The 21,142-nt window shown below is 36.9% G+C and overlaps 1 protein-coding gene across 10 annotated transcripts in view; it reads left to right on the plus strand.

Annotated features, from left to right (window-relative positions):
• The window catches only part of ALMS1 (ALMS1 centrosome and basal body associated protein), a 190,531-nt gene that overhangs the window by 48,847 nt on the left and 120,542 nt on the right, over positions 1-21,142 (plus strand). For all 10 annotated transcript variants that reach the window (XM_065929545.1, XM_065929549.1, XM_065929550.1 and 7 more), the window contains 2 exons: positions 4,667-4,826; positions 15,542-20,584. In XM_065929545.1, the coding sequence (XP_065785617.1) occupies positions 4,667-4,826; positions 15,542-20,584 (5,203 nt within the window). The remainder of the gene's footprint in view (positions 1-4,666; positions 4,827-15,541; positions 20,585-21,142) is intronic.

The raw sequence follows: 21,142 nt of genomic DNA on the forward strand, positions 1-21,142 counted from the left end.
TTCTGCTTTATTGACTATGCCAAAGCCTTTGACTGTGTGGATCACAACAAGCTGTAGAAAATTCTTCAAGAGATGGAAATACCAGATCACCTGACCTGCCTCCTGAGAAATCTGTATGCAGGTCAAGAAGCAACAGTTAGAACTGGACATGGAACAACAGACTGGTTCCAAATAGGAAAAGGAGTACATCAAGGCTGTAAATTGTCACCATGCTTATTTAACTTATATGCAGAGTACATCATGAGAAACGCTGGGCTGGATGAAGCACAAGCTGGAATCAAGATTGCCGGGAGAAATATCAATAACCTCAGATATGCAGATGACACCACCCTTATGGCAGAAAGCGAAGAAGAACTAAAGAGCCTCTTGATGAAAGGCTCTTGATGAGAGTGAAAAGTTGGCTTAAAACTCAACATTCAGAAAGCTATGGCATCCGGTCCCATCACTTCGTGGCAAGTAGATGGGGAAACAGTGGCTGACTTTATTTTTCTGGGCTCCAAAATCACTGCAGATGGTTACTGCAGCCATGAAATTAAAAGATGGTTACTCCTTGGACGGAAAGTTATGACTAACTTAGACGGCATGTCAAAAAGCAGAGACATTACTTTGCCAACAAAGGTCCATCTAGTCAAGGCTATGGTTTTTCCAGTGGTCATGTATGGATGTGAGAGTTGGACTATAAAGAAAGCTGAGCGCCGAGGAATTGATGCTTTTGAACTGTGGTGTTGGAGAAGGCTCTTGAGAGTCCCTTGGACTGCAAGACGATTCAACCAGTCCATCCTAAAGGAGATCAGTCCTGGGTGTTCATTAGAAGGACTGATGTTGAAGCTGAAACTCAAATACTTTGGCCACCTGATGTGAAGAGCTGACTCATTTGAAAAGACGCTGATGCTGGGAAAGATTGAGGGCAGGAGGAAAAGAGGATGACAGAGGATGAGGTGGTTGGATGGCATCACCGACTCAATGAACATGGGCTTGGGTGGACTCCAGGAGTTGGTGATGGACAGGGAGGCCTGGCGGTTCATGGGGTTGCAAAGAGTCTGACATGACTGAACTGAACTGAACTGATTATCATCCCCATTTTACAATTGATGTTTAGAGGGTTAAGGAACTTGCTGATAATCGTTTAGCAAGTAGGGGAACTTATTTGAAACTAACCTTGTATGTATACTTAATGAATATATCATAAACTGCCTCCCTGTTTAACTGTTCTTCAGTGACACCAAAGCCAAGATTTTGCATTATTTTGGCAAGAATGAAGGTCAAAGTTAGTTTTAATAAGAATGAGAAGCAAAATATCAATTTTAAACTTAGAGTTTCTTTTTGTTCTTTTTCTTTCAGTTTTACTGAGATATAATAAGTTTAAGGGGTGCAGTGTAATGACTTGACTTACAAACATGATGAAATGATTACCACAGTAGTTTTAGTGAACACCCATCATTTCATAAAGATATAAAATTAAAGAAATAGAAAAGGTTTTTTCCAATTATTAGAAATCTTAGGATTTACTCTTTTAAAACAGCACTGTTAATTATATTTAAACTTGAGTTTCTAATTTTTTTTGCTAGAACTACTTTTGTAATTTATGTCACCTTTTCATATAGATAAAGTCTATTTGAAGACATAAAATATATATTTATTTAGTTAATAGTGATGTGCTGAGATTAACTCTGACACAATGCCAAATTTTATTTGCCCTTAACTGTAACTTGAAGTATATAGTTTTTAGTCCAGGGAGGATGCTCTTTTCTATGTTGAGTTTCATTCTTAGGTCTCTACTATGGTCTGGGACTTATATAATGCTAAATATTAGAGAAGCAATGAGCCAAACATGGTAATCATCTTTCTACATGGCTCAACTTGCTCTCAGGAGGTTTGCCTACTTTTTAGTTTCTTCCTTATTCTCATCTGTGTCTCAGAAGAGTCGTTTATACTTGTTTGTCTCACTTTGATACCTATCCATCATTCTCTGAATGACTATTTGGGTATCCACTTACGTATGATGTAGGTTGGGGCTATGAAGAGAGTGTGGAGAATTGTAGTGAGATTGTAGTGACTTGTTCACTACATCCATGTTCAGTTACTTTGTTAGCCTTGTACCTTGGTCAAGTGATTTTGGAGGATCATTCTTCCTTGTCTACATAAAGAAATAAGCAGTAATAATCAAACTCAAACATTGTTACATTGAATGGGGTAAGGTATATATTATGTATATAGTGCCTGGCTGGCAGTTCCCTTTATTTTAGTTAAATTAGATCAGGCTAATACCAGGAGTTTCCTACTCTAATTTGTTGTTTTGTTCTTTCTCTTGCCTTGTTCCTGGAAGCATATTGCATTCTTTTAGCCTCTATAATAAAATGCTGTTTTAGTATCTCTTATTTCAGCCATATAACTCTTAACTATTACTTAAGGTTGACTCCTTAGATCTCTTTCCTTTTTGTCTTGTTGGTTCCCTATCCATCCCATGGACTTCCCTGGTAGCTCAGAAGGTAAAGAATCTGCCTTCAGTGCAGGAAACTGGGTTCGATTGCTGGGTGGGGAAGATCCCCTGGAGAAGGAAATGGCAACCCACCCCGTTATTCTTACCTGGAGAATCCCATGGACCGAGGAGCCTAGTGTGCCCCATTCATGGGGTCGCAGAGAGCCTGACACAACTGAATGACTAACATTTACCCATTTCAAAGAATTTGCTTCCACTCAAAATTTAAATGCTTTTCTCTGTGTGAATGGTTATCACATCCATTTTTAGACCCTAATATTTCTCCTACGTAGACCCATATACTATCTTGTATGACATTTTGTTGTGAATATTCCCATCATCTCAAATTTACCTTGCCCGAATAAGAATAACTTATCTTTTTTCTAAAGTCAGAGTGACTTACAGATTTTCTGTTCTTCTAGAGGTGTTAACATTCCTTGGTTTCTTTATTGTCATTGATTCTATCTTCATTGTTGATTATAAACTAGGAAATAAAACAATCTTGATTTTTTTTACCTCCTAACTCCCCTAATTTTTAGTGATAAATATCTGTTGATCTCTTAAATATGTCCCATTTTTTTCATTCTACATTTTCTTTTTTATTACCTACTCTAATATACATATATTTTAAAGTTTTGAAATTTGAAGTCAAAATTGGACTAGAGGTCATTTTCCCTATGTTTAGAAGCTTTAGGGGGAAACTGCTATTAAACAGAGTGTGCACACACTTGTATTCATCTATCACATATGTGATATATACCGTTGACCTTGAACAAGGTGGAAATTAGGGGCAGTGACCCTTTGCGAAGTGAAAATCCATAGTTGGCCTCCTGTATCCCCGATTCCACCAAATCCAGGATTCTTCCACATCCGCAGATTCATCCAGTCTTGGATCATGTGTAGCACTGTAGTATTTACTGTTGAGAAAAAACCCATGTGTAAGTGGACCAGTGCAGTTCAGACCTGTGCTGTTCAAGGGTCAGCTGTACATTAGTGAGCTGGGTGTCCCCTTCAGCAGTAGGAGAGCTGTAAGCTAAGACCTTTGTGTTATGTTTAGAGCAGGGTTTCTCCACGTGATTGGTTTGGGGTTGGCTAATTCTTTGTTGTATGGGGCTGTTCTGTGCATTTTAGCATGTTTAGTAACATCCCTGGCCTCTATTTGCTGAATGTCAGTAGCATTACCTCCACTAAAGTTAGGACAGAGAAAAATGGCTCCAGGCATTGCCACATGTTCCTTAGTGGGGGAGGTGAGGGAGTACAAAATCTTCCCCAGTTGAGAAACATGGGTCTAGAGAAACGATATAGGCAGTAAAAGTAGAATTATTTATTTTCACATTCTGCAAGCTTCATAAGAATGTTTTTACTACACAGTGAAAAAACTTTCATGAAGAGGATAGAAAAATTCATAAAGAGGATAGAAAAATTTCAGACTCCATCCTGGGAGGGCAGCACTGAAATAATATTTTAGGAAAATAAACCTAAAAGTGGTATGTTGTTTTTATATGAGAGTATATATATACTCATATATTAATATATGGCAGTATGTTTGGTGAAGAGGAGTATATATTTATGTACCAACATCACTAATAATAGTTTCTAATTTCTTTTTTAGCAAGGACTTGCTGGAATGCCATGAAACTTCAGGAACTTCTTTTTCAGCATTTAACTTTTATTTCATCAATTTATATTTCCTACTTTGTTTGTTTCAAGAAATTTGAGGACTTATGTTTTTTGGTAACTGATCACAGATCCAATTCTTTGGTGCTTTTATTTTTCTTCTAAATATTTGTGGATTTCTTGAAAATATTTCTGTTCTCATTTCTTTCCTTACCCTAGCATATCTTTCCTACTTAAGGGGAAAAAAAATCCTTGAGCTTGTCAAGAATATTATAATATTCAAATCCTGCAGTGTTCATACAATTATTGTTAGGATCAAACTTCTGAGTAATAGAACACTATTATGTCTCTTATCTGTAATATTCAGTACAGGTTGACTTGAAAACCCTCAATAATTTGTAGAGCCTTCTTGGAATTAACCAAGTAAGATATGACAATATATATGAATTCAGGAGAATTAAGAGTATGATCTTAAGGAACTGATATAACTGTTTAGCATTCATTTTCATAAAAATGAGGTTTATTTTTTAGTAGATGAAGTCTGAAATTAATCTTCCTCTTTTTTCATAGGTATGTCCTTCTAATACGGACATCAATGAATCTTTTTCATCTCTGTTGCCTCGGTTTGTTTCTCATGAGCCAACTAGAGATTTGGAGTATCACTCTTCAAATCTCAGAATGTTGAGGGTATCTCCTGACACTGTGTCAAGGACTCTCAAACCTTTAACAGGTACGTAGAGAAGAATATATTGTGTCTTTATAACTAGCTTGCTATGCCTAATTTTTAACTTTTGAACTGCAATGATGTTAACTTGGATTAGGTATATTTCTAAATCCTCAGATATTTTTTTAGATGAGCCATTTAATTTTTCATTGAATTCTTCATGACAGTGTTTAGAACTCAATTACATGGAGGAGTCTGATATTAAAGTCAGTTTGTTTCTATATTCCTTTTTGTGACTTGAAGGAAAAAGGGAATTGAATGAACACAGGAGCAGATACAAGTTTATAGAGAGGAGACTGAGAAATTAATTTTGAGGTGGAAAGCAATTGTCTGAAGAGGGAGGTAGAGAGTTGTGGAGGTGGGTGAGGGGATTTGAGGAGAATGGCTTGGTGAAGGCTTAGAATTTATGTTAAAGTGAGTAGGGGATGGAACTGACCAAGGTTAAAAAAATGGATTGGCAGGTAGTTCTAAGAGCTGAGGTTGATGACTATCCTGGACATTTTCATGTAAGTGAAATCATACAATATGAGATCTTTTGTGGCCGGCTTCTTTTTACTGGGTACATTTTCAAGATTTATCTATGTTATAGCATATATCAGAACCATTTTTATTGCCAAATAATAGTTCATAGTGTAGATATATCACATTTTGTTTGCCTGTTCATCAGTTGATGGACATTTGGGTTGTTTCCACTTTATGATCGTTAAGAATAATGCTGATGCTATATGAACATTCATATACGGGACTTTGTGTATTTATTTTTATTTCTCTTTGGTGTATATCTATGAGTGGGAATTTCTGGTTCATGGTAACCATGTTTAAAATTTTGAATATCTGCTAAACAGTTTTCCAGAGAATGAGCACCATATCACCTTCCCAACAGCATTATGAGGGTTGTGATTTCTTTACATCCTCAGCAACACTTGCATTTCTGCCTTTTTTGTCATAGCCCTCCTGGTAGGTGTGAAGTAGTATCTGTGGTTTTGGTTTATGTTTCCCTAATGGCTAATGATATTGAGCATCTTTTGTTGTGTTCATTGGACAATTATATATCTTCTTTGGAGAAATGTCTGTTAAAATCCTCACTCACATTTTAATTGGGTTATTAACTTTTTGTTACCGCATTTTAAGAGTTCTTTGTATCTTCTGGATACAGATCCCTTATTAGATATGTTATTTGTAAAAATTTTCCCACTCTTGTTGGGTTATCTGTTCACTTACTTGATGGTATTGACTTTACAGAATTTTTAATTTTGATAAAGTCTTATTTTATCTGTTTTTCTTCTTTTTTAAAGTTAGTTTTAAATAGTGGTAAAATACTGATAATGTTTCATCTTAGCTATTTTTACATATATAGTTCATTGGCGTTAAGTACATTGACATTGTTATGTAAACAATGTCATGCATTCACAAAGCTCTTTCATCTTGTAAAACTGGAGCTCTGTATCTAAATATTAAATGGTAACTCCCCATTCCCTCCTACTTCCGCATCAACCATGGTTCTACTTTTCACCCCTGCTGTGAATTTGACTACTCTAGGTACCTCATATAAGTGTTTGTCTTTCTGTGACTGATTCATTTGACTTAGAATAATGTTTTTTAAGTTTTATTCATGGTGTAGCAGGTGTCAGATTTCTTTGAATTTGTAGATTTTTTTTGAGAACATTGCCATATTAATAATAGTGCATATTTTGATCTGTGAACATGGAATTTCTTTTTGTTTATTTAGGTCGTTTCTTTCAACAGTATTTTGTAGTTTTCAGCATACAACTCTTGTATGTGCTTGTTAAATTAATTCAAGTATTTAAATCTTTCTGATGTTACTATACATGGAAATGTTTTCTTAATTTCATTTTTGGAATAGTCACTGCTAGTGTATAGAAATAAAGTTTAATTTTGTATGTTCATCTTGTAGCTGGCAACCTTACTGACCTACCTCTTTGTTATTCCTAATAATTTTTTGTGTGGTTTTCTTATTTTTTGTATACAAGCCAATGTCATCTGCAAGTAGAGATGTCTTCTTCCTTTCTAGAATGTGTTCTTTTCTGTATATTTCCCTAGTTTCCTTGACAAGAACCTTTAGTACAATGTTGCCTATAAGTGGCAAGAGCAGTCTTCCTTGTCTTGTTCAGGTCTTTGTGGGAACATCTTTTATCATGTTAGCTGAGGGGTTTTTGTAGATGCCCTTTATCAGGTTCAGGAAATTCTTTTTTATTTGTAGTTTCTAGAGTGCATTTATCACGTAAAGGATGTTAGATTTTGTAAGATGCTTTTTCTGTATTTTTAAAATGATGGTTGTATGATTTTTGTTTATTCTAATATTATGACGTATTATTAATTAATTTTCAGATGTTGAGTCAACCTTGCTTTCTTGGTTATAAATACTACTCGGTTATGGTGTATCCTGTGTGTGCTGTTGGACTAATTTTACCAGTGACTTTTGGGGGGGATTTTGTGATTCATAATAGATACTGATGTGTAAATTTCTTGCCTTTTTTTTGGGTTAGGTTTTGGTACAGAAGTTGAGTTAGAAATAATTTGAGTTTTCTTTCTCTTTCTCTTTTTGTGAGTCTAGCTAAATTTTGTCCCTATTGTTTATCTTTTCAAAGAAATTTTGATTGCTCCTCTTTTTCTAATCTCTATTTTTTCTACTTTTTAAATCTCTACTTGCATTTTAATTTCCTTTTATTTCCTTTCTTTAATTTGCTTCAGTTTTAGTTTGTGCTTTTTATTGTTTCTTATGATGAAAAGTTAGGTTATTGATTGGAGATTTTTCGTTTTAATATAGGTATTTATGTTGATAGATTTCTAAAGACTAACTGCATGCCTTAACTTTTGGTCTGTTGTGTTTTTGTTTTAATTCATCTAAACTGTTTTCTAATATAATTGTAGGAATTCTTTTAAACTTTATTGAGGCATGTTTTACGTTCTGCCGTATGGTTTATCCTGTAGAATGTATGGTTTGCACTTGAGAAGAATGTGCATTCTGTTGTTGTTAGGTGGTGTGTTCTATGCATGTGTCTTAGTTCCAGTGGGTTGATAGTGTTCAAGTCTTCTGCATCCTTGTTGATCTTCTGCTAATTTTCTCCATTTTTGAAAGTAGGGTATTGAAATCTCCAACTATTACTGTTTATTTCTCCCTTTCCTGTCAGAACTGCTTCATATATTTTGATATTATATTTTGATATTTAGTGAATTTATGTTTCTAATTGTTATACAGTTCTGATGAATTGGGCTTTTTTTGTTATATGTTGTCCCTCTTTAATTCTAGAAACATTTTGTTTTGTTTTAAAGTCTATTTTGTCTATATCAGTGTTGACATCCCACTTCTTATGGTTGCTGCTTGAATGTCATATCTTTACTCATCCCTTTTACTTTTAGCCTAGTTATATTTTTGAAGCTCAGGTTTATATCTTATAAGTAACTTAGATCTGTATCTTTATTTCTTAATTCCGGAATGATAGTCTTTGCCTTTTAATGTGATTGTTTAATCCCTTCACATTTAATGTAATTATTGATAAGGTTGGGTTTATATTTGCTGATTTACTTTTTGTTTTCCATCTGTCTCATGTCTTTTTTTTTTCTTTTTTCTTTTACTAGCTTTCATTGCATTGTGAATATTTTCTAGTATTTTAATTTCTTTAATAGTTTTCTAGCTAATTGTTAAAGTTATATTATTAGTGGTTGTTCTAGGACTTACAAAATTTATTTTAACTTACAGAATATGCCCCAAGTTTATACTAACTGAATTCTAGTGTGATAAAGAGGTGTTTCTGCTATATAGATGTGTTCACTCTGTATTTACTGCTATTTTGATATATAATAGACCTATATGTTACAAACCAAGGAGTACATTATATAATTTTATGGCTTTTAGAGAAACTAGAGAAGTAGAGAGAGCAAGCATTTGTTTATTAGGGCTTATTGCATTTGTATTTGAATTTACCATGTTTTATTCTTTATTTGTTCCTGTGGACTTGTTATCATCCAGCGTCATTTCATTACTGTACTCTAACTTTGTTCTCATTTACCTCCTTTTGTTATTGTCAAATATGTCACGTTTCTGGGTGTTATAGCTCCAATAATACAATTAGATATGTTGCTTTATGTAAACTTTATTTTAAAATTTGTTGGAAGAAAGGAAAATATGCAAGTATCCTGTTTTTTTGTAATTACGTAATATAATTATCTTTACTAGCACTGTTTGTTTTGTTATGTAAGTTCAAATTACTGTTTGGTGTCACTTGCTTTCAACCTAAAGAACTTCATTTTGTATTTCTTGTAAGATGGGCCTGCTACCAACAATTTCTCTTAGTTTTTATATAGCTGGAAATATGTTTATATTTTTAGAAGAATTTTGCTGGGTTTTGAATTCTTAGTTCTTTCAGCACTTTAAATATGTCTTTCCACTGTATTCTTCCTTTATTGTTTCTGATGAGAAATCAGCTGTTACTCTTATTAATGTTCCATTGTATGTGACTTGGTTTTTCTTACTGTTTTCAGAATATCCTGTTTGTCTTTCAGCATTTTGATTATGATGTGTCTGTTTATCTTACATTGAGTTCACTTGGATTGTCAAATACATAGGATGTTTTTCATCAAATTTGGGAAGTTTTCAAACATTATTTCCTTCGAGTATTTTTCTGCTCTTTTCTGCCTCAGATAATCCCCCATTATACATGTGTCAGTGTACTTAATCTTGTTTAATAGCTCTTTGAGCCTTTGTTCATGTTCACTTATTCTTTTTGGGGGCTAACCTTCATCTTGTATAGTCTCTGTCATCATCATGTTCACTGATTCTTCTGTCTGTCCCTGTTTACCTCTAGGAAATTTTTCATTTCAGTTGTACTTTTCAGCCCCAGAACTTCCATTTGGTTCATTTATAAGTTCTATAACCTTACTTTTATTTGATGAGACATTGCCATTACCTTCTTTTAGTTTTTTAAGCATGATTTTCTTTTCTTCTTTGAGCATATTTATAATAACTGCTTTGAAGTCTTTACTGGCTAAATCCAACATGTGGGTCTCCTTAAAGGCAGTTTGTATTGCTTGCTTATTTTTTTCCTATGAATAGTTCACTTTTTCTTTGTATATCTCTTTACATTTTTATAAACTGGACATTTTAGATAATATATTGTTGCAGCCCTGCAAACTAATTGCTTCTCTGGTGCTGAGAATATTTGTTGTTATTTTGCTTGTCTGATTATTAAAATTTTTCTTAAAAATTTATTTTTGGCTATGGTAGGTTTTTGTGGGTGCACGTGGGCTTGTCTGTAGTTGTGGCGTGTAGGCTTCTCATTGCCATGACTTCCATAGCTGTAGAGTGCTGCCTATGGGACATGTGGGCTCAGTAGCTGTAATTCAAGGGCTCAGTAGTTGTGGAGGCTGGGCTCAGTTGCCACGTGACATGTGGAATCTTCCCAGACTAGGGATTCAACCCTGTGTCCCCTGCATTGGCAGGCAGATTCTTAACAACTGGACCACCAGGGAAGTCCTGTCTAGTAATTTAAATAAATCTAAATGTTTCTCCTGTGGTATGGACCTTCTGAATTCACTGGAAACCAGAGGCTTTGGTGTGTGTAGAGCTTCCCTTACTGGGATCTCCATCCATTCTCCCCTCCTCTGCCTATGGTTTTAACTCATTTCTCTTTCACTGTCTCCTCCTTTCATCTTCTTGTTCAGTTCAGTTGCTCAGTTGTGTCCGCCTCTTGGTAACCCCATGCTCTGCAGCATGCCAGGCTTCCCTCTCACTCACCAAATCCTGGAGCTTGCTCAAACTCATGTCCATCCAGTTGCTGATGCCATCCAACCGTCTCATCCTCTGTCATCCCCTTCTCCTCCTGCCTTCAGTTTTTCCCAGCATCAGGGTCTTTTCCAATGAGTCAGTACTTCCCATCAGGTGGCCAAAGTATTGGAGCTTCAGCTTCAACATCAGTCCTTTGTGAATATTCAGGACTGATTTCCTTTAGGATGGACTGGTTTGATCTTGCAGTCCAAGGGACTCTCAGGAGTCTTCTCCAGTGCCACAGTTCAAAAGCATCAATTCTTCGGCCCTCACCCTTTTTTATGGTCCAACTCTCACATCCATACATGACTACTGCAAAAACCATAGTGTTGACTAGGCAGACTTCTGTTGGCAACGGAATATCTCTGCTTTTTAATATGCTATCTAGGTTTGTCATAGCTTTTCTTCCAAGGAGCAAGCGTCTTTTAATTTCATGGCTGCAGTCACCATCTGCAGTGATTTTGGAGCCCCCAAAAATAAAGTCTTTGACTGTTGCCATTGTTTCCCCAAGTATTTGCCATGAAGTGATGGGACTGGATGCCATGGTCTTGGTGTTTTGAACATTGAGTTTTAAGTCAGCTTTTTCACTCGCCTCTTTCATCAAGAGGCTCTTTAGTTCTTCGCTTTCTGCCAAAGGGTGGTGTCATGTGCATATCTGAGGTTATTGATATTTCTCCCGGCAATCTTGATTCTAGCCTGTGCTTCATCCAGTCTGGCATTTCACATGATGTACTTTGCATGTAAGTTAAATAAACAGCGTGACAATGTACATACTTGATGTACTCCTTTCCCAATTTGGGACCAGTCTGTTGTTCCATGTCTGGTTCTAACTGTTGCTTCTTGACCTGCATACAGATTTCTCAGGAGGCAGGTAAGGTGGTCTGGTATTCCCATCTCTTTAAGAATTTTCCACAGTTTGTTGTGAGCCACACAGTCAAAGGCTTTGGTGTAGTCACTAAAGGAGAGGTAGATGTTTTTCTGGAATTCTCTTGCTTTTTTGATGATCTGACGGATGTTAGCAATTTGATCTCTGGTTCCTCTGCATTTTCTAAATCCAGCTTGAACATCTGGAAGTTCTCAGTTCATGTACTGTTGAAACCTGGCTTGGAGAATTTGGGGCATTAATTTGCTAGTGTGTGAGATGAGTGCAATTGTGTGGTAGTGTGAGCATTCCTTGGCATTGCCTTTCTTTGGGATTGGAATGAAAACGGACCTTTTCTAGTCCTGTGACTTCTGCTGAGTTTTTCAAATTTGCTGGCATATTGAGTGCAGCACTTTCACAGTGTCATCTTTTAAGATTTGAAATAGCTCAACTGGAATTCCATCACCTCGACTAGCTTTGTTTGTAAAGTGATAATTCCTAAAGGCACACTTGACCTGTAGGAAGTCCATAAGTACAGACTATCTTTCCATTTCTTTGGGTCTTCCATTACTTTCAACTGTGTCTACAGTTTTCAGTGTACAGATCTTTCACCTCCTTGGTTACATTTATTCCTTAGGTATTTTATTCTTTTCGATGCAATTGTAAATGTGATTGTTTTCTTAATTTTGTTTTCTGATCATTCATATTTAGTGCATAGAAATGTAACTTTTTTTGTATAGTGATTTTGTATCTCACAACTTTACTGAATTCATTTTTTGTTGTTGGTGTTGTTGGAGTCTTTAGGGTTTTCTGTATATAGCATCATGTTATTTGCAATAGAGACAGCTTTACTTCTTCTCTGATTTGGATACCTTTTATTTCTTTTTATTGCCTAATTACTCCACTAGGACTTCCAAAACTATGCTGAGTAAAACTGATGAGAATGGGCATCCTTGTCTTCCTGATGTTAGAGGAAAAGCATTTAGCCTTTCACCCTTGTGTATGATGTTAGCAGTTCTCTTGTTGTATATAACCTTTATGTTGAGGTGCATTCCTTGTATATCCCTTTTGTTGAGAATTATCATAAGTGGGTAGTAAATCTTGTCAAATGCTTCTTCTAAATTGTATATTGAGATCATATAATTTATCCTTCATTTTGTTAACAAGGTGTATTTCATTGATTGATTTGTTAATGTTCCCTGGAATAATTTCCACTTGATCATGGTATAGCATCCCTTTCATGTATTGTTGAATTTGGTTTGCTAATATTTTGTGGAGGATTTTTAGGTCTAAATTTGTCAAGTCTTAAATTTAGATCTAAATTTTTCAGGCTTGTAATTTTCTTTTCATGTAATGTCCTTGTCTGGTTTTGGTATTAGGGTAATGATGACTTAGTGAAATGAGTTTGAAAGCGTTCTCTCTTCTACTTTTTACAAAAATTTGATAAATGTTGGTTTTAATTCTCTGAATGTTTCATAGAATTCAGTTCTATGAATTCTGGACCTGGACTTTTGTTTGTTGGGATACTTTTGAGTATTGATTCAATCTCCTTCCTAGTCAGTTCAGATTTCCTGTTTCGTGATTGAGACTTGGTAGATTGTCCTGGTATGTTTCTAGAAATTTATCCATTTCTTCTGGGTTGTCAAATTTGTTAGTCCATAATTGTTCATAGCAGTCTCTTATCATTATTATTTCTGTGCTATTATTTGTAACATCTTTTTCATTTCTTAGTTTATTTGTGTCCCTTTTTTCCTCTTTGGAATCTAGCTGAAGGACTGTCAATTTATCTTTTTAAAGAACAAGTTCTTAGTTTCATTGATCTTTTATATTGTCTTTTTAGTTTCTATTTTGTTTATTTCCAGTCTGATCTTTGTTATTTCCTTCCTTTCTAACTTGGAGCTTTAGTTTTCTCTTTCTAGTTCTTTGAGTTGTAAAGTTCAGATGTTTATTTGTTGTTTTTCTTGTTTCTTGATGTAGTTATTTATTGCTATAACCTTCTCTCTGAACTTTTTGCTGTATCCTCTAAGTTTTAGTATGGCATATTTCCATTTTCATTTGTCTGCAGGTATGTATTTTTTAATTCCATTTTGATTTTTTCTTTGACCCATTGGTTGTTCATTTTGTCAATCTGTGTTGATTTATTAATTTTCTAGCTTTTTTTTTCTCACAAAAATTTCTATAACCCATATTCCTTCTCAAGTTACTGTGTACCTTATATTGTTCCTTTTTAGTTTTCTTGAAGAGTTATTGCTTGATACTTAAGTTACCTTGCAGTCATTAGTCATTAACTCAACCTGTTTAATCACATATTCAGCTACTTTTTTTTGTTTTAAAACTCATTAATGGTTTTAGAATGGCAGTTTGTTTTGAACTTTCAAGTTCAGAATTTAGAGTTAGAATTAAAAGTTAACCTTTTAATTAACCTGTTTTTGTCAATTAATGTACAATTATTCAAAATGTAACCTGACGATCAATAGTATTGTGCATTATTAGGGAGCTTGTTAGAAATGCAGGATTTCAGCTTTCATCCCAGACCTACTTACTCAGTCAGAATCTACAAGTTAAGAAGATCTTCTCAATGAAAAGCACTGTTGCTTCATCATCTTTGAAACTTACTTTCCCTCTGTGTAAGGTACAGATCATGTTTGCTGTATATATTAATCATCTCATCACCATCTGACATTCCAAGCTTTAATGACTTATTGTCTGCTTTCTTCTGGTAGAATGTAAACTCTGTGAGGCAGAATTGGAATGCAGGCTTGGTTTGTTTGCTGCTCTATTTCCTATATCTAGAACAGTGGCTAGAACAGAGTAAACATTCATCTTTTTGAATCACCAAATGAATGTCAAATCTTGTTATTTTTATTGTAGTTATTTATTTTTCACTGCTACTCAGATCTACTTTCATTTAGAATTACTCTCTTAGGAAATACCATATCAGAATTTGCCTGCAATGCAGGCGACCCCAGTTTGATTCTTGGGTCAGAAGATCCCCTGGAGAAGGGATAGGCAACCCATTCCAGTGATGTTGGGCTTCCCTGGTGACTTAGATGGGAAAGAATCCACTTGCTGTGCAGGAGACCTGGGTTTGATCCCTGGGTTGGGAAGATTTCCTGGAGGAGAGCATGACAACCCACTCCAGTATTCTGGCCTGGAGAATCCCCTTACAGAGAAGCCTGGTGGGCTACAGTCCATGGGGTCACAAAGAGTCAGACATGACTGATTGACTAAGCACAGCACATTAGATAATACAAATATAGCATGTTTCCATTGTTGCAGAAAGTTCTTTTAGATAGTACTGCTTACCCTTTTATTCCTTCCACTCATCCTGAATCTGTTTCTGCAGTATTGATCAGATCAGTCAACAACTCCCCGTGTCATATAGAATTAATTTCAAACTTTTTATTGTAACCTTTAGAGTCTTTAGAATTTCATGTAGTTAAAAATACATATTTTATTCACAGTGTGTTTATTAGGAGAATCATTAAATCCATTGCATGTATAGCATCCATCGGGGCTATATTGCTTTGCCCTCATATGACTTAGGGGAAAGGGAATTTCATGAAAATAAGTTGATGTTCCTTTACTATCCCATGGAATAAAGTGTTTTGTCTTTGATTGAGGAGTCTTATGTCTTCTGACAACATACATGACACAGTAACAGGCTAACTTATTAGCTTAAAAGTAGCATGAAATCAGATGCCATAGTAGATATGATTTGTTCATCCTAATGAAAAGTCTTTAAAATCTAAATTTTAAGCTCTATGTAATATTCCATAAAATATATATACTGCTATTTTTAAAAAATTACTCTCATTGAATATTTCCACATTAGTTTGCTGTTATAAATCACTTTGTAATTAACATCTTTATCTGTAAATCTTTATTTCTTCTGACAGTGAGTTATTTCTTTTGGAGTCCTTTCTGGTAGCATAAAGGCCAAAAGAAGACAAGCTTGCTTGATTTCTTTTAGCGCATAAAATGAATACATTTTATTTCTGTATATATAAGTGTGTTTGTGTGTGTGTATTTATATATAATATTAAAAATGTTAACAAATCCCTTTTTCTTTAGGGGATACTTCCAAAGGAGGCATAGCTGAATTTCCTCAATCCACCTTTAAACCAGGCATCACTACCTTTCCTGAAGATTCAGACACTGTATCTCCTTTATCCTTGTCTCCTGAGGACTTTCCTCAATTGGCTGGAAGGTCTCCTCAAGTGAAGAATATTGATGAATATACTGATACTCTCAACCAGCAGACATTAGCGGACAGTCGTCTAACTGAAGAGACTTTAAAAATTTCATCTATTCCTGGCCTAGCTGACCAGAAGACTGGAATAGCAGCAGTGTCCTCTGGTTCCTACTCACAAAGAGGGAAGCCAAATATCTTCTACCCACAGGCCTTGCCAGACAGTCATCTAACTGAAGAGGCTGTAAAAGTTGGAGCTGTTCCTGGACTTGGTGACGAGAAGACAGGTGTATCTGCAGTTCCTCCAAGTTCCTACTCACCTGGAGAGAAGCACAGTGTTTTCTACCCACAGGCATTGCCAGACGGTCATCAGACTGAAGAGTCTCTGAGTGTTTCAGTTCTTCCTGGACCAGCTGATCAAAAGACTGGAAAACCGATAGTACCTGCTAGTTCTTACTCAGTTGGAGAGGAACCTGGTATTTTCTACCATCAAGTCTTGCCAGACAGTCAGCTACCTGAAGAAGCTCTGAAAGTTTTGGCTTCTCCTAGACCGGTTGATCAAAAGAGTGGGTTGCCTACTCTATCCTCTACTTACTCATATGGAGAGAAGCCTCATATTTTCTATCAACAGACATTGCCAGATAGCCATCCAACTGAGCAGACTCTGAAAGTTTCAGCTGCTCCTGGATTGGCTGAGCAGAAGACTGGGGTTCCTACTGTAACCTCTACTTCTTACCCAAATAAAGAGAAGCCCAGTATTTTCTACCAACCAGAATTGCCAAACAGACATCTAATTCAAGAGGTTCATCAAGTTTCAGCTGCTCCTGGATTGGTTGAGCAGAAGGCTGGGATATCGATAGTACCCTCTACTTCCTATTCACATAGAGAGAAGCCTAGTGTTGTGTACCAGCAAGAGTTGCCAGACAGTCATCTAATTCAAGAGGTTCAGCAAGTTTCAGCTGCTCCTGGATTGGCTGAGCAGAAGACTGGGATTCCTACAATACCCTCTATTTCCTATTCACATAGAGAAAAGCCAAGTATTGTGTACCAGCAAGAATTGTCAGACAGTCAGCTAATTGAACGGTCTCAAAAGGTTTCATCTGTTCCTGGACTGGCTGAGCAGAAGACTGGGATTCCTACAGTACCCTCTACTTCCTATTCACATAGAGAGAAGTCAAGTATTTTCTACCAACAAGAATTGCCAGACAGCCATCTAACCCAAGAGGTTCAGCAAGTTTCAGCTGCTCCTGGACTGGCTGAGCAGAAGACTGGGATTCCTACAATACCCTCTACTTCCTATTCACATAGAGAGAAGTCCAGTATTTTCTACCAACAAGAATTGCCAGACAGCCATCTAACTCAGGAGATTCAGCAAGTTTCAACTGCTGCTGGACCCCTTGAACAGAAGACTGGGATTCCTACTGTACCCTCTACTTCCTATTCACATAGAGAGAAACCTCTTATTTTCTACCAGCAAGAGTTGCCAGAGAGTCGTCTAACTGAACAGGCTCAGAAAGTTTCATCTGTTCCTGGATTGACTGAGCAGAAGACTGGGATATCAACAGTAGCCTCTACTTCCTATTCGCATAGAGAGAAGCCCAGTATTTTGTACCAGCAAGAGTTGCCAGACATTCATGTAATTCACGAGGTTCCACAAGTTTCATCTGTTCCTGGATTGGCTGAGCAGAAGGCTAGGATTCCTGTCATACCCTCTACTGCTTACTCACATAGAGAGAAACCCAGTATTTTGTACCAACAAGAATTGTCAGACAGTCATCTAACTGAACAAGTACAGAAAGCTTCCGCTGCTCCTGGACCCGCTGAGCAGAAGACTGGGATTCCTGTAATAACTTCTGCTGCTTATTCACATAGAGAAAAGCCCATTATTTTCTACCAACAGGATTTGCCAGACAGTTATCTAACTAAAGAGGCTCAGAAAGTTCCAGGTGTTTCTGGACTAGCTCACCAGAAGAGTGGAATACCGATAGCACCCCCTGCTTTCTACTCACAGAGAGGGAAGACCAGTCTTTTCCATCAGAAGGAGTTGCCAGACAGTCATCTAAGTGATCAGACTCAGAAAATTTCAGCTATTCCTGGACCAGTAGAACAGAACACTGGGATACAGACAGTACCCTCTATTTCCTACTCACATAGAGAGAAACCCATTACTTTTTACCAGCAGGAGTTGCCAGGCAGGCTTCTAACTGAAGAGGTTCGAAAAGTTTCAGCTCTTCCTAGAACAGCTGACCAGAACACTGGGATAATAACAGGGTCCTCTCAGTCTTACTTATTTGGAGAGAAGCCAAGTGGTCTTTTCTATCAGCAGGTGTTACCGGATGGTAGTCTAACTGAAGAAACTCTGAAAGTTTCACCTGCATCTAGACCAAGTGACCAGAAGACTAGTATCCTCCTACTGCCTGCTAGTTCCTACTCACAGAGAGAGAAGCCCGGTATTTTCTACCCACAGGCGTTGCCCAGCAGTCACTTATCTGAAGAGACTCTGAAAGATTCAGCTGTTCTTGGACCAACTGACCAGAAGACGGGGACATCAGAACCTTCTGGTTCCTATTCACATAGAGAGAAATCCAGTATTTTCTACCAAAAGGAGTTGGCAGATAGCCATATAACCGGAGAGGCTCTGAAAATTTCAGGTGTTTCTGGAACAGGTGACCAGAAAACTGGGATACCTATAGTAACCTCTCCTTCCTACTCACAGAAAGAGAAGCCCATTGTTGTCTACCAGCCAGTTTTACCAGATACATACCTTACTGAAGAGGCTCTGAATGTTTCAGATGCTCTTGCACAGGCTGACCAGAAGACAGGGATACCCATAGTAACCTCTCCTTCCTACTCTTACAACGAAAAACCCATTATTTTCTACCAACAGGCCTTGCCTGACAGTCAACTGACTGTGGAGGCTCTGAAGGCTTCAGATGTTCCTGGACCATCTGACCAGAAGACTGGGATACCTACAGTACCACCTAGTTCCTATTCATATAGAGAGAAGCCCATCATTTCTTACCAGCAAGAGGTGCCAGATCTTACTCAGGTGGCTTTGAAAGTTTTTGAGGTTCCTGGACCAGCTGACCAGAAGATTGGGATACCACCAGTAACCTCTGCTTCTTACTCATATGGAGAAAAGCCCATCATTTCTTACCAAGAAGAGTTGCCAGATGCTAATGAAGATGCTTTAAAAGGTTTAGGGGTTCCTAGACAAGCAGACCAGACCCTTGGTTTGCGAGCTGTGCCCCCTGCCTCCTATTCACATAGAGAGAGTCCCATCTTTTCTTACCAGCAGGAGTTACCAGATCTTACTGAGGAAGCTTTGAAAGTTTTTGCTCTTCCTGCACCAGCTGATCAGAAGACTGAGATACCAATAGGACCTTCTAGTTCTTACTCACATAAAGAGAAACTCAAGATTTTACCAGACGATCAAAAGACTGCGTTACCATCAACTCCCTCTGGTTCCTACTCACATAGAGAGAAGCCTAAGGCTTCAACTGTGATTGGACCAGCTGACCAGAAGACTCCATTATTGACAGGTTATCCTAATTCTTACTCTCAGAGAGTAAAGCCTAGTATTTTCTTTCAACAGCAGTTGGGAGAGAGACATCAAAGTGGCGATATTCTGAAGATTTCACCTGCTGCTGAGCCCACTGATGTGAATTCTCAGATACCAATACCTCTTTCTAGTTCCTATTCACACAGAGAGAAATCTAATATTTTCTACCCACAGGAACTGCCAGACAAACATCTAAGTGAAGATTCACTGAAGGTTTCAACAGTTCCTGGACCAGCTGACAAAAAAACTGTGTTACCAGCAGTTCCTCCTAGTTCGTTTTCACATAGAGAGAAACCAGCTATATTATACCATCAGGATTTCCCAGAAAGACATCTAACGGAAGATAACCTGAAGTTCTCAAGCAGTCTTGCGCAAGCTGATCAGATTAATGGGTTATCAACAGTTCCCCCTGGTACTTACTCACATAGTGAGAAGCACAAACTTGTTTCAGATCATGTCCAAAGGCTAACAGATAATTTGGATTCTTCTCACACCAGTGTTATCTCAAACAGTATGCCTTTAAAGTCTCAGGCTGATGGTAGAGTTGTAATAAATAAGCCAGAATCTTCTGGTTTTGAAGATGTTGGCTCTGAGGAAATTCGGGATACAGAAAACAGTTCCAAAACTCTTAAAGAGATTCAGACACTTTTAATGGAAGCGGAAAATATAGCACTAAGACGATACAATTTTCCTGCTCCCCTTGTCCCTTTCAGAGATGTTTCATTTATACAGTCTAAGAAGATGGTTTGCTTCAAAGAACCCCTCACAACTGATGAATCTGATGGTGATTTGTCTCAGAGACAGCCATTCACAGAAGAAAGCCCAAGCAACAAGTGCATTCAGAAGGATATTAGCACACAGACGAATCTGAAATGCCAGAGAGGCATTGAAAATTGGGAGTTTATTAGTTCGACTACAGTTAGAAGTCCTTTACAGGAAGCGGAAGGCAAAGCCAGGGTGGCATTTGATGAAACCCTTAAACAATATAAAGCAGCCAGATCTGTAATGAGATCTGAACCTGAAGACTATAGTAGAACCATTGGGAATAAGATTGTTATCCCTATGATGACTATCATTAAAAGTGATTCAAGTAGTGATGCAAGTTCTTGCTCATGGGACAGTAATTCCTTGGAGTCAGTTTCTGATGTGCTTCTAAATTTCTTTCCATATTCTTCACCCAAGACAAGCATGACAGATAGCAGAGAGGAAGAGGGGATGTTAGAGAGTGATGATGGTGGTGGAAGCAGTGTAGATTCACTGGCTGCACATGTGAAAAACCTTCTGAAATGTGAATCCTCACTGAACCATGCTAAACAAATACTCAAAAATGCAGAGGAAGAGGAATCTCGGGTACGAGCACGAGGTAGGAAAAGATAATTTGTTATAAAGGCAGGTCAAACTCAAATATTATAGTTTAATTTGCTTAAAGTTAAATATTTGATGCTCTAGATTAATTTTCTTGTAGAACTGTTCTTGTAGAACTGTTAAAATGATTGCATTATCTACTGGCAACCCAGAATAAACTCATTTAACCAATAATGAAGTCACAGTATTAATAGTGCTAGTTTGAGGTCTTAAGGAAGTATAAGTTCTGGTGTCTGAAGAAAAGTAAGAAAATTTGGGTTTCCAAATTCCTTAAGCTTGAATTTTTTCCTAACCTTTTCATTGTACTGTCCTCATTGCGGAGGCAATAAAATACTCATTAGAGTATTTGACTTAGAGAAGTCACTGTGTTTCATAAAACTTATCTATATTTTCTATCCCCTTCTGTAGAAAGATTCTTAAAGCAGATCTTAGATAGACATTAGAAAAAACTGAATCAAAGTATTTAACACTAAAACTTGGGTTAGAGTTAAATTCCATTAATCTCTAAATTGTAGAATTCCATTAAAAAAGAAAAAAAATCTTTAAGGTAACATGG

This window comes from Muntiacus reevesi, chromosome 3 (genome assembly GCF_963930625.1).
Source record: "Muntiacus reevesi chromosome 3, mMunRee1.1, whole genome shotgun sequence".
NCBI classification, from domain to species: Eukaryota; Metazoa; Chordata; class Mammalia; order Artiodactyla; family Cervidae; genus Muntiacus; species Muntiacus reevesi.